Consider the following 14,745-nt stretch of genomic DNA (forward strand, 5'->3'; position numbering starts at 1 on the left):
TGTAGTCCTTGCCACATGCGTCGTGAGTCTGACTTGTCGGACATCGATTCAAGTTTGAGTTTGTATTGTTTTTTTGCATCTCTAATGGATTTGTTGAGCTCGTACCTGGTTGCCTTGTACATTTCGCGTGCCAGCGAGTCATCAGGGTTCGTTCTGCTGACATTGAATGCTGCCTTTCGGGCTCTCAGCATGGTACGGATTTCTCTGTTCATCCAGGGTTTTTGGTTGGGGTATGTCCGGATTATTGCGAGTACAACATCATCAACACATTCCCTAATGAAGCCTGATTATGTACTGATTATGTACTGTATATTCCTCAATGTTGATAGATGAGTCCTGGCTGGATGAATCTTACAATTAGTATTCTCAAAACAGTCCTGCAGCATTCTCCGTCCAGCATCTCACTATTCTTCGTGTTGGTGACTAATACTTGAGTTGCTGCTTGTAGGCGGGGAATAGGAACAGAGAGACGTGACCTGATTGGCCAAAGTGGGGGCGTGGGATGGCTTTGTACACATCACGCATGTTTGCGTACACATGGTCCAGCACATTGTTTCCTCTCAAAGGGCAGGATACAGTTGGTGATACTTTGGAAACATTTGTTTTAAATTTGCTTGGTTAAAATCTCCCGCGACAATAAAGACTGCTTCCAGGTTATACATCTAGTTTTGGGTTTAATGTGTCAATGTATAGTTCATGTACATGAATAATACATTCTTTTAATTACTGTTTTACCTTAGCCATGGAATCCCTTGTTTGATATGAGACGGACATATTTTTTAAGCTGTAGGCAGACGTTTTTCCAACCTAAGTGTCATACGGAATCTGGGCAAGCCCCTTGCCATTTGATTGACAGCCAGCAAGCAGCACCAGAAGCGGTGTGTTTTCCCTTTATGAGACAGACAGCCTACAGTATTTGACCTAATAACTATCAGTAGTTAAAACAAATATTTTCAAGAAAGAAACATGTCAGCCGAACAGGTAACGTAGAGGTTATGCATAATACACCACATTACCAAAAGTATGTGGACACTTGTTTGTCAAACATCTCTTTCCAAAATCATGGGCATTAATACGGTTTTGGTCCCCCATTTGCTGCTATAACAGCCGCTACTCTACTGGGCAGGCTTTCCAATAGATGTTGGCACATTGCTGCAGGGACTTGCTTCCAATCAGCCACAAGAGCATTAGTGAAGTCGGGCACTGATGTTGGGCGATTAGGCCTGGCTCGCAGTCGGCGTTCCAATTCATCCCAAAGGTGTTCGATGAGTTTGAGGTCAGGGCTCTTTGCAGGCCAGTCAAGTTCTTCCACACCAATCTCAACAAACCCTTTCTCTATGGACCTTGCTTTGTTCACGGGGGCATTGTCATGCTGAGACAGGAAAGGGCCTTACCCAAACGGTTGCCACAAATTTGGAACCACAGAATAGTCTACTGCCAATGTTTGTCGATGGAGATTGCATTGCTGTCTGCTCGATGTTATACACCTGTCAGCAATGGGTGTGGATGAAATATGTGAATTTGAAAGGGGTCCACATACTTTTGTATATATAGTCTATGTTTTCATTCCAAATGTAGAGTATTATTTATGAACACGTATTTATATATTGATGTATATTTTACAACAACAATTGTTGTGTATAGAATGCTTCTTTGCTAAATAAAGTAGCTTATTCTTAAAAAAAATAAATGCTACAAAGTATGTGATGTAAATGTTATACTGATGTACAGGATCAGCAATGCAGGATGGACTGGATTGATTTCTGAGGCTTCATGTACAGTAGGCCTCAATATCCTGACTGTTTGATTATACTTGTTTTTTAGACTGTGAAAGACCATTAGCTCTGAGACATAGATCAGGCTGGGGTGGAATTGGATGGACCCCCCTACTGTGTTGAGAGACAGAGGTGGGAAAGGGAGCAAATTTGAGCTCCCTCTTGGCAAGGCCCAAATGAAAAGGCATGAGAGCCATGTCATTGGCTTTGGGCTGTCTGTTGATTTATATATTTTTTATATAGCCTATTGAATTGGCATACGTGTGTTCTGGGTAACAGAGTTGCTTTTTATCTCGTTTATGACTCTTTGGTGTGGATTTGGGCTTTATTGTTGGGCTAAGCTTTGTAGAAAATGTAATGCCTCTATGCCCTCTCACACAAGTCCCCAGATTTTTCTCTACCCGCACATCACTTTTGAACCTCAGGGCTCTACCGTTCCATAAAACATAATGAACTGTCAAATATTAATCAAATAAGATACCCCCTCTCTGCCCATCTCTATATTCTCTCTTTCGCTTTCCCTCTTTTTCTGCCTTTCTCTCTCTCCTCTCACGCTCTCAATCTCATCTCTCTCTCTCTCTCTCTCTCTCTCTCTCTCTCTCACTCAAACACACACACACACACACACACACACACACACACACACACACACACACACACACACACACACACACACACACACACTGCTCCCCCCCTTTCTTCAGTGCTCTATTGAATACCCTTCATATACAGTACCTTCAGAAAGTTTTCACACCCCTTGACTTTATCCACATTTTGCTGTGTATGAATTTAAAATTGATCAAATTTAGATTTTATTTTGTCACAGGCTTATACACAATACTCCAAAAAGTCATAGTGGAATTGTGATTTTAGAGTTATTTTTTATTTTTTTTACAAATTAACTAAAAATGAAAAGCTGAAATGTCTTGAGTCAATAAGTATTCAGGAGTAAAAATAGCTTAACAAGTCACGTAATATGTTGCATGGACTCTGTGTGCAATAATAGTGCTCAACATGATTTTTGAATGACTACCTCATCTCTGTACAGCTATTTTTACTCCTGAGTACTTATACAATTATCTGTAAGGTCCCTCAGTCGAGCAGTGAATTTCAAACACAGATTCAACCACAAAGACCAGGGAAGTTTTCCAATGCCTCTCAAAGAAGAGCTCCTGTTGGTAGATGGGTTAAAAAAAAGCAGACATTGAATATCCCTTTGAGCATGAGGAAGTTATAAATTATACTTTGGATTGTGTATCAGTACACCCAGTCACTACAAAGATACAGTCATCTTTCCTAACCCAGTTGCCAGAGAGGAAGATACCCTCTGAGGGACTTGACCACGAGGCCAAAGGTGACTTTAAAACAGTTACAGAGTTTAATGGCTGTGCTAGGAGAAAATTGAGGATGGATCAACAACATTGTAGTAACTCTACAATACTAACCTAAATTTCAGAGTGAAAAGATGGAAGCCTGTACAGAATAAAAAAAATTCTAAAACATGCATGCATCCTGTTTGCAACAAGGCACTAAAGTAATATCACAAAAAATGTGGCAAAGCAATGAACTTTTAGTCCTGAATAAAAACGTGTTATGTTTGGGGCACATCCAATACAATACATTACTGAGTACCACTGTCACGGACGTCCTCCTTTTCATCTGAAGAGGAGAGGCGAGAAGGATCGGAGGACCAAAATGCGGCGTGGTATGTGTTCATCATGAATTTTAATAAAGAAAACACTGAACATTGAAACACACTATACAAAAACAATAAACGAAATAACGACCGTGAAGCTAATGAGAACTGTGCTGACACAAGCAATCAACATAGACAAAAGAAAAAGGGATCGGTAACGGCTAGTAGGACGGTGACGACGGCCGCCGTGCACCGCCCGAACAGGCAGGGGAGCCAACTTCGGCGGAAGTCGTTACAACCACTCCATATTTTCAAGTATAGTTGTGGCTGCATCATGTTATGGGTATGCTTATAATTGTTAAGGACTGGGGTGTATTCCAGGGAGAAAAAAAAAATCAATTGAATGGAGCTAAGCACAGGCAAAAAGAATCCTAGAGGAAAACTGGTACAGTCTACTTTCCACCAGACACTGGGAGATGAATTCACCTTTCAGCAGGACAACAATCTAAAACACTAGGCCAAATCAACACTGGAGTTTCTTACTCAGAAGACAGTGAATGTTCCTGAGTGGCCGAGTTACAGTTTTGACTTAAATCTGCCTGAAATTGGTTGTCTAGCAATGATCAACAACCAATATGGCATTGCTTGGAGAATTTTGAAAAGAATAACGGGCAAATGTTTCAAAATCCAGGTGTGGAAAGCTCTTAGAGACTTACCCAGAAAGAAACACAGCTGTAATTGTTGCCAAAGGTGCTTCTAAAAAAGTATTGACACAGGGGTGTGAATACTTACAGTACCAGTCAAAAGTTTGGACACACCTACTTAATACAGCGTTTTCTTTATTTTTACTATGTACATTGTAGAATAATAGTGAAGACATCAAAACTACGAAATAACACATATGGAATCCTGCAGTAACCAAAAAAAGTCTTAAACAAATCAAAAATATATTTTATATTTGAGATTCTTCAAAGAAGCCACCCTCTGCCTTGGTGATAGCTTTGCACACTCTTGGCATTCTCTCAACCAGCTTCATGAGGTACTCACCTAGAAAGCATTTCAATTAACAGGCGTGCCTTGTTAAGTTAATTTGTGTAATTTATTTCCTTCTTAATGCGTTTGAGCCAATCAGTAGTATTGTGACAAGGTAGGGGTGGTATACAGAAGATAGCCTTATTTGGTAAAAGACCAAGTCCAGATTATGGCAAGAACAGCTCAAATAAGCAAAGAGAAATGACAGTCCATCATTACTTTAAGACATGAAGGTCAGTCAATACAGAACCTTTCAAGAACCTTTACATTTTCTTCAAGTGCACTTGCCAAAACCATCAAGTGCTATGATGTAGCTGGCTCTCATGAGGACCACCACAGGAAAGGAATACCCAGACCCTGCTGCAGAGGATAAGTTCATTAGAGTTAATTGCACCTCAGTTTGCAGCTCAAATAAATGCTTCACAGAGTTCAAGTAAGTAACAGACACATTTCAAAATCAACTGTTCAGAGGAGAATCAGTGTGAATCAGTTCTTCATGCTTGAAAATCTGCAAAGAAACCACTACTAAAGGACACCAATAAGAAGAATAGACTTGTTTAGGCCAAGAAACACAAGCAATGGACATTCGGCCGGTGGAAATATGTCCTTTTGTCTGATGAGTACAAATTTGAGATTTTTTGTTTCTAGCTGCCGTGTCTTTGTCAGACACAGAGTAGGTGAACAGATGATCTCAGCATGTGTGGTTCCCACCGTGAAGCATGGATGAGGTGTGATGGTGTGGGGGTGCTTTGCTGGTGACACTGTGATTTATTTAGAATTCGAGGCACACTTAACCAGCATGGCTACCTCATCATTCTGCAGCGATACGCCATCACATCTGGTTTGCACTTAGTGGGACTATCATTTATTTTTCAACAGGACAATGACAAAAACCACACCTCCAGGCTGTGTAAGGGCAATCTGACCAAGAAGGATGGAGTGCTGCATCAGATGACCTAGCCTCCACAATCACCCGACCTTAACCCAATTGAGATGATTTGGGATGAGTTGGATCGCAGAGTGAAGGAAAATTAGCCAACAGGTGCTCAGCATATGTAGGAACTTCTTCAAGACTGTTGGAAAAGCATTCCTCTTGAAGCTGAATGAGAGAATGCCACATGTGTGCAAACCTGTCATCAAGGCAAAGGGTGTCTACTTTGAAGAATCTCAATTATAAAATTGTTTTTTATTAGTTTAACACTTTTGCTTACTACATGATTCCATATGTGTTATTTCATAGTTTTGATGTCTTCACTATTTGTCTACAATGTAAAATATAAAGAAAAACCCTTGAATAAGTAGGTGTGTCCAAACTTTTGACTGGTCCTGTATGCACATTAGATATTTCTATAGATATTTTAAATTTGCAAAATGTATGGGATATTATGGGATTTTGTGTGTAGATGGGTGATAGCAGAAATAAATCCATTAAATCCATTAAATCCATTTTGAATTCAGGCTGTATCAAAAAAAATTTTTTGAATAAGTCAAGGGGTATGAATACTTTCTGAAGGCACTGTATGGATGTCACTGACAAAATAAAGGAAACACTTGTGTAAATGAGGGATTCGATGTATATTGAAAGCAGGTGCTTCCACACAGGTATGGTTCCTGAGTTAATTAGGCAATTAACATCCCATCATGCTTAGGATCATGAAGATTTCTCAGTGACTTTGAAAGAGGGGTCTCAAAGGAGCATAGGGGTGTTCAAGGGTGTGTATGTGTGTGTCTCGGTCACCAGATCTCAACCCAATTGAGATTCCGGGGTGCATCTGAGACAGACTTTTTCCACAACCATCAACAAAACATAAAATTATGGAATTTCTCATTGAAGAATGGTGTCGCATCCCTCCAATAGATTTCCAGACACGTGTAGAGTCTATGCCAGGGCGCATTGATGCTGTCCTGGCAGCTTGTGGTGGCCCCAAGCCAGGAGGACGAGAATGAGGGGAAGAGGAGAGAGAAGGACTGGAGGAGTTGTGAGAAGCGGAGGAAGTTACCTGTATATCCCAGCCCTGTTGAATGGGAGACAGTGATCACTGCAGAAAACACTTTTCAGGGAGGTTATGAGGCTAGATAATGTTACTGCTTTACAATGGAAAGTTAAGATCACTTTATTTGTCAATTGCACACAAGATCCAACCGAAATGTGACTTTCACTTTTAAACCAACCCCTCCGAAAGACACACATAGGTTTTGGAGAGATCCAGTGGGCTGCCACACTGGGCACCCAGGGAGCTGTTATTGTGGGGGGTTAGGCGCCTTACTCAAGGGCACAAACGCAGGCAATGACTTCTAGGATGTGATACCCTCTGTTTGCCAGCTCACTTCCCAACAGATTTTTTCCTGTCAGACTCAGAATTCGAACTGGCAAGCCTCCAGTTGCTGGCTCGCTAAGCTACCTGCCGCCCCAGGGAAGCCATTCTTTGCCCTGTTAAACATTTCAATTTCAGGTTGAGATGGTCCAGTTCAGCACCACTATTTCATCAGGACAAAGGATTCATGGCCTGAAAGGAAGCCATTTTTCTTAGAGAAAGTGCTCTTCCAACATATGGCAGGCAGCATTACGCGCCAATGTCGTTGTAAAACTGCCCTCAGAATAAACGGTTTTGGTGGAACCTGGAGAGTGATTTGTAGTAACAGTTCTGGATGACTCTCGTTCCTGTTCAGGGTCTCAGGGCACTCGGATCTAGTTAAGGATCCCAGGGTGCTCAATGGTAATGTTTTTATTTCAACACAGACTTTAACATGTATATAAAGGATGACTGTGGATGGAATTCATTCAAAACTGCCATAGTGATGGGCTTTGTGTCTTTTGGCACAAAGCCCAATAGTTTATGAACTACTGCCTGTGCACGTAGTTCTTATTCTGAAATGGGATACATCTACCTGTGAGGGTTGTCTACATTGTAGTAGTAGCAGGTTGATACAGTAGCAAAAACATTCTCTGATCTCATTTGGCCTTAGGAGAAATAGCTACTGCGTAATACCGCAATGCCGATTTGATTGAATCGAGCCTGTGTTGTTTTTTTTCTCCGCAGGAGTACACCATCGACATCTTTTTTGCCCAGACGTGGTATGACCGGAGATTGAAGTTCAACAGTACCATGAAGGTCCTGCGTCTCAACAGCAACATGGTGGGCAAGATCTGGATCCCCGACACCTTCTTTCGCAACTCCAAGAAGGCCGACGCCCACTGGATCACCACGCCCAATCGCATGCTTCGGATCTGGAACGATGGACGGATACTCTACACACTGCGGTGAGATTTCCAATGAAGAATCACCAATGGATGACCCTGACACAAATGAGGGAACAGAGACTGTTTCCAGTTGACTGTATCTGACAGGCGGTAGTTCTCTATCGGCACTGGTTGAGCTTTGGACCACGTTAATTATCCTAATTTGGTGCCCCCGGTTAAGGAAGGAGAGTAGCTTCAGCCTGGCAGTACTGATGTGGTCTAGTCTAGAGAATGCAGTGGTCTAGGATGAACGGTATCTACTATCTAGCTAGATAACTCTCTCTCTCATACTGTCTAATTAGTGGAGGAATTATGCTGGACTGTACTCCTCAACCCATCTGTGATTGATGTTCTCCCAGAATGCAACCACAGTTCATTAATTCGTTAGGGAACTCCAACCTCACCAATGGCTAATTGTATCGTCCTAATGCTGAATAGAATGATACATGACAAAAGTGGATGGATGAGTAATGTCATTATTGCCCATTTTGTCAGGATTTGTTACAAAACAGAGGTATGTTAGACGCTTTGTTGACAACCCCAACCAGCACAGTAAGTGGTGTGTCTTTCTGTTTGCAGGTTGACTATTGATGCCGAGTGCCAGCTTAAACTGAACAACTTTCCAATGGATGAGCACTCCTGTCCCCTGGAGTTTTCAAGCTGTGAGTCTGGCCATATGCTCTCCACTACCCCACCGTCTCGCTGACTCTCTCTCTCTTGCTCACACACACTCTATATATCTCTCTGCATGGCGTCCACATGCCCGCTTCCAACTGCAACAGCAGTGGCAGCCAAGAACAAGCACCATGCCATGCTGATGAAGACATCAGCACAGTGGACATAATGCTCCCATGTTTTTTTCCCCCCTTTTTTACTATTGTGAGATAGGGGGAAAGGAAAGAGACAGCAGTACATTTTGAGAAGGGAGACGCGACGTTTACGTTTTCACATTGACCTCCAAACAGTAGAAGTTTAGATCCAGTACAGTAGCAGTGGTGGAAAAATTATTCAATTGTTGTACTTGAGTAAAAGTAAAGATACCTTAATAGAAAATGACTCAAGTAAAAGTCACCCAGTAAAATACTGCTTGAGTAAAAGTGTAAAAGTATTTGGTTTTAAATATACTTAAGTATCAAAAGTAAAAGTATAAATCATTTCTTATTCCTTATATCAAGTCAACCAGACGACACAATTTTCTTGTTTTTTACATTTATGTATAGCCAAGGGCACACTCCAACACTCGGACATCATTTGCAAATGAAGCATTTGTCTTTAGTGATTCCGCCAGATCAGAGGCAGTGGGGATGACCAGGGATGTTCTCTTGATAAGTCTGTGAATTGGAACATTTCCCTGTGGTGCTAAGCATTCAAAATGTAACGAGTACTTTTGGGTGTCAGGGAAAATGTATGGAGTAAAAAGTACATCATTTTCTTTAGGGATGTAGTGAAGTAAAAGTAAAAGTTGTCAAAAATATGAATAGTAAAGTACAGATACTCAAAAAAACAGCTTAAGTAGTACTTTAAAGTATTTTTACCTAAGTACTTTACACCGCTATACAGTAGCCAGGCAGGCAGGGTTGGTGAGAGAGACCACAGCCAGAGAAATCAGTGTTCCTCATGAGGAGCTGGTGGGGATGGGGTTCGTGGTAATGAGCCTGTAAGTGAGCTACAGATGCACCATGGGACGGTGTTGGGAGAGAGAGAGAGAGAGAGAGAGAGGTTCCTAAATAGCTCCAGGGCAACAAGAAAGAGAAATGAGAGTTGAAGCCCTAAAAACAGAAGAGAAAAACACATTTAAAATTGATGAAAGCCACGGATGATTCCAATGGCTGAAATCAGTTTGAAGTGCATTAGCTCCCCTCAGTTGCAGCACACGATGCAGCATATATTTTTTTCAGCACGCACTGAGAAAGAGTGCCACATTCACTGCAACCATTTTGTAATGTATCCTGAAAGCATAGCCATGGAAGCATCTTTGGAAGGATAGAATGGCCTTAATGTGGACAGCAGATAAAGACTACAACCTTCAAACCTATGTGTTTAAAAATGTAAAAACCCACTACAGCTTGCACTTGGGAAAGTTTGAGGTGCATTAAAATACCCCATTTAGCATGATGTAGCCCTATGCATTGTTGTTTTCTTCTCTGGACAGAAATCAACAAAGACTTGACTCAAGGTCAGTCGCTATTAGTGTCCAGTCACTATTTAGGATTGCACCGTATGATGTTACTGAATATTCATTGTCCACTTTACATTACAGTGGCCTTAAACCTAATAACCATTGGAGTGCTACAGAAGTACATAGTGTAACACATCACCTGTGCAACACATTTTAACATGGGATGAATTCAGTCATAGACCACCAGGTAGTAATGTCCAGAGCTAACGGTCAACCCACCCCCCCCCCCGTTCAGATGGTTACCCCAGAGAGGAGATAGTGTACAAGTGGAAGAGGAGCTCCGTGGAGGTGGGAGACATCCGCTCCTGGAGGCTCTACCAGTTCTCCTTTGTTGGCCTGAGGAACACCTCCGAGATCGTCAGGACCGTGTCAGGTAATGGTCTCGTTCTTTTTCTCTATCTCTGTCACTCTGTCTCTCTGAGCTTCCCTGTTCTGAATGTGCTGTGGTTTACTCAAGGAGCCCCCCTTTCTGGCGCATGCAGTGTGCATGATATGGGCACCCTGGTGAATTAAAATACTCTGTGCCTAGTAACAGAGGAAAGCATACGCATTATTTTAGGAGACGATCTTATCCAGAGCGACTCAGCAGTGAGTGCATATATATTCATATTCTGTTTGTATTGATCCCCCATGGGAATCAAACCCACAACGTTGGCTTGGCAAGTGCCACGCTCTACCTACTGAGCCACACAGGACATTTTGCATGCACACATTGTCTGTTGGCGCATTCCGCTAGAAACAAAGCAGGAAATGAATTAACCTGAGGAAAATGGCTCCTCAGCAGCTAAAGTTTATCAGATGCTGTTTTTAGTTGTTGAATGCTTGATATATGTGGCGGTGTGTTAAGAGGCTTGTATAGAAATGCGTGGATTGGTTGGGTAGTCACTGTGATATTCTTTGGTGTACAGCCTGACAGGGAGCTTTACCTTTGGCCCACACAAAATGGCTGACAAGTTTCCTCTAAAAGGCCAAACCTAAATAGTGACAGTCATGAAGATATAATGCCATTTTAGCAGTTATTTCCCCTAAATGGCAGCTACAGAAGAAGAAGTGATAATCAGAGGAAACACAATCTGTTACAATTATCATGAAACATGGCAAGAGTCTTTTTGGCTTCTGGGGGGAGGGAATGCAAATTAAGAAAGATCTTAAAAAAAGATACTCCATTTATTTAGCTGTTTCGTTTAAATGGATATTGATCACGCAGAATGGATCTATATTTCATCTGTTTAGGACTATCTCCCTGGCCTAAAGAAACAGACGTGATTGTATCAGACATGCTTTAGTAGAGCAATTAGGTCTTACATTTTCTTCAGATTACATCTCTGTGTATTTAGAAGGCAATTGTTGTTGTACCGAAAGGTACACATGTTGCTATGCTCTAAGACACTTCCGGTTAGTTTTCCATTTACTGCAAAGGGGACATAAAGTACCATTTTAATTACACATATGATTGTTAGGCTACACTCTTAGAAACCTAAAACGGTTCTTCTGCTGTCCCCATAGGATAGCCTTTTGAATAACCCTTTTTGGCTCGAAAAAGGGGTTCTCCTATGGGGACAGCCGAAGAACCCTTTTGGAACCATTTTTTCGAAGAGTGTACAGATGTCAGATGGCCTATTCATTTCTCAAAAACTCTGTGTCGTGGTCCTAACTAGTATTGTGAAAGATGAACAGAATGTCTTTGATGACAACAGATCCAACTCCTTTCGGCGTATAGCCGTTATCAGGAAGTTATGTTTGAGGTACTCTTTTAAGTAGCCTGTATATCATGTCAACTATTGCATGTATAGATAGTGAAATGTGACCTGAACTGTTGGAAGTGTCAAGCTGTGTATGGAGGAGATAAACTGAATGGGCAGCCACAGTCATTTAGACCTGTCAGTGTCTGCATGCAGTGTGACAACCTGGCACACCTCATTTTCGTAGATTAAAAACAAATAATAAATTACAAAGCAGCGCTCTATATCTACTATGCGCAGCTGCTCCGACAGCTGTTGCCTTTTATATTCACATGCTAGCCTCGGATCCCTGGGATAACACTTTCTCTGAAGTCAGTGAACAAAGAGAAGAGGTACTATACAATGTCTTGGAAAGTCACTCACTGTCGATGCAACTGAGAGGTAATTACATTGATTGGAAATAGTATACTATAATCAGACTGATTTTACTTTCAAGCGATAGATGCTGTGTGGGGGAGGACTAAGTGGAATGTATTTGTCTATTCTTTTGACATATTGGTTAGATAAACAAAATAGGTGTTCTGTTACATAACAAGGGAAAGTGAATGCCCCTGTTGTAATGGTGTAGTCCATTGTGGAGTTTGCCTTTGTTTAAGATTCTGGAACACACCATCTGGTGAAAATGTATTCAGGAGGTAGCAGAGGAGGGATCATGCCCTTGCACTCTGTATTTTAACTACTGTTCCATTTGTGCTGATATGGGAAATGTTGACTACTGGTAGGGCATTAGGTATATTGTACATTCAGTGCACATAGCTGGAGTTTTATTTTAAGTTTGGCCATAAGCACATAAAGGCATTAGAGTCACTTGATTAGCGTGATTTTTGAGTTCTATACCGGTTGTAAAATAGGTCAGTTAGGGGGAGCACAAGGACACAGAGAAACAAGATGTTTGTTTCTTACTAAGGTTTGCTATATAAGGAGGCTGTGTCCGCTTTGATTTGGTGTTCATCCTCTGGCAATGTCAACAAACTTAGACCTTCACTATGTCACATCACATCAAGGCCCCTCGAGGGCCACCAGTCTACCTACGGATCCCTACGTCCTCCTCAGACAGTGTCCTGATCTAGCCCCCTGCTGTTGTCCATTGCTGCTGACAACTAAGGAACTAGCTTTACATGGGCAAGCAGTCCGAGAGTGAGAACCAGACAACACACTAGAGGATTTGTCTGTAAGTCATTGCAGTGTCTGCCTCCATACTTGGGTAACCTTAATGCAAACTCAACCTTTTAGTCACCGGGTTAAGCCGGGGGTCCAGTGCTGCTAAACAGGCTGTTTCAGAGATCAATGATGGAGAGGTGGGGGCGGAGGGTGAGCAGGAAGAGAAAGTTGTTTGGGAACAAGTTGTGTCAGACGTTGTTGTTTTCTGACCCATTTAGTCCCATTGGTCACCGTAGTGAGAGAACATGTTTTGTTGTACTTTACAGGCTCTAGAGAAGATAAAGTTGTACTTATCAACAAATAAGTCCTATACTATGCATTATTAAGGTTATCACAATCAAAAAGCTGCACTTTTACAGACTAATTTGGCACCGCAAGTCACTATTCAACAGCTTAAAAAACAAATACATTGTTGACATTTAAAAAATATTTTCTTTGTAAATACAATGTTTAAAGGGTCTAGTTTACATACGGGCCTTCATGTTCAATAGATTGAATCCATGCTGCTTGTGGGATATGAAAATATAATTGTTGCCAATGGGAAAATACAGTGGCTCTAATTTATTATATACAGTATATTTAATCATAGCAGATGATACATTTTTTTGAAGCTGGGTTATGGATATACAGTATATTTAATCATAGCAGATTATTCATTTTTTTTTAAGCTGGGTTATGGATATACTTGATCAAGATGATGTTACAGATGATTGTACCATTATCCATTTGCCTTTACATTTGTTTAAATCAGTGGTTTTGACTGTAAAATGCCATATTTTGTTATTTGAGGGGGAATTGGCCATGTATAGACCCATAAACTGATCTTGGGTAATGACTAACCACATATTTAATGTCAATAGGTTTCTTTAGTGTCTTTTGCACAATGTTAGATCTTGCTGAATAGCCACAGGTGTAAACCTGGTTCGTATGGGTTTTTGGGGCTGAGATATGTAGATTGTAGATTGAGTTCAAGCACAGGCGCAGACTTTGTAGGTAAGTAACTTGGAGCTGAAATACAGGTGTAGACCTGATTTGTATGAATATTGGGGCTGAAATGCAGGAGTACTCCTATTTTTATGACAATTGAGGATGACATGTCACAGTTGACCTGTTTTTTTGTATATTTTTTGTATCAATATTGGGTTGGACATGCAAGTGTACACCTGGTCTGTAAGAATACTAGGGTAAACCTCTATATGAGTGTGCCCATGGATTTACCTGGTTTATATGAGTAGTGATACACAAGGCTCATACAGGTAAAGGGTCTGGATGGATGTCTATTGCCCATTTAAACATCGATTCAAGTTTGCGGTAGGAAAAAAGTGAATGGGTTTGAGACATGTGTTATACCACTGTGCTATGAGTTATCTATAAAATGATTAGCGTGTACAGGTCGGAGGTCACAGGACTAAGATATGCAAATAACAGGATTAGGATGTGCAGGCAAATAGCTGAATAGATGAATTGGAAAACCGTTGTTTAAACAGAGCCCGGGTTGGAGCTATACTCTCAACCGTAAAAAGAATCAGCCGCATTCGGCATGTTTCAATTTTCATATTCCACATTCCCCCCTCTATCTCTTTAAGATGAATCATAGTATGGTTTTAAACAGCGTAGCTGATGGTTAATTTGTTATGTATTTGTGTGTGTGGTTTTTTTGGGGCGAGTGCTATTCTTAGAGTGACCTTTTAGATGCTGTGGCGTGCAGCTCTGTTGTCAGTGTGCGTCAGTCTGTGTGATTTAGCTGGAGTCAAAAAAGCCTCGGGACACATCATCATCCTCCTCCGATTATGGAGCCCCACAGTTTGCAGATGAAATCCGGAGGCATTGTGGATGAAAGGAAGTGGTCGGGTCGAAGGGTGAGGGACGAGGGACAAGCACAGCACACAGGGCATAATGCCGCCCGCCCGCCTGGTTAATGCGTCATTGTTCTCTCCCCTCTTTAGCCCTTCAGTCCTGCAACGGGGGCCCGGGCAAAG

At 41.5% G+C, this 14,745-nt stretch overlaps 1 protein-coding gene across 2 annotated transcripts in view; it reads left to right on the plus strand.

The window, feature by feature from the left end:
- The window catches only part of LOC112258115 (gamma-aminobutyric acid receptor subunit gamma-2-like), a 70,060-nt gene that overhangs the window by 14,478 nt on the left and 40,837 nt on the right, over positions 1 to 14,745 (plus strand). For both annotated transcript variants that reach the window (XM_042327060.1, XM_024432241.2), the window contains exons 4-6: positions 7,485 to 7,705; positions 8,264 to 8,346; positions 10,099 to 10,236. In XM_042327060.1, the coding sequence (XP_042182994.1) occupies positions 7,485 to 7,705; positions 8,264 to 8,346; positions 10,099 to 10,236 (442 nt within the window). The remainder of the gene's footprint in view (positions 1 to 7,484; positions 7,706 to 8,263; positions 8,347 to 10,098; positions 10,237 to 14,745) is intronic.

The sequence above is a fragment of the Oncorhynchus tshawytscha genome, linkage group LG09 (genome assembly GCF_018296145.1).
Source record: "Oncorhynchus tshawytscha isolate Ot180627B linkage group LG09, Otsh_v2.0, whole genome shotgun sequence".
Lineage (NCBI taxonomy): Eukaryota > Metazoa > Chordata > Actinopteri > Salmoniformes > Salmonidae > Oncorhynchus > Oncorhynchus tshawytscha.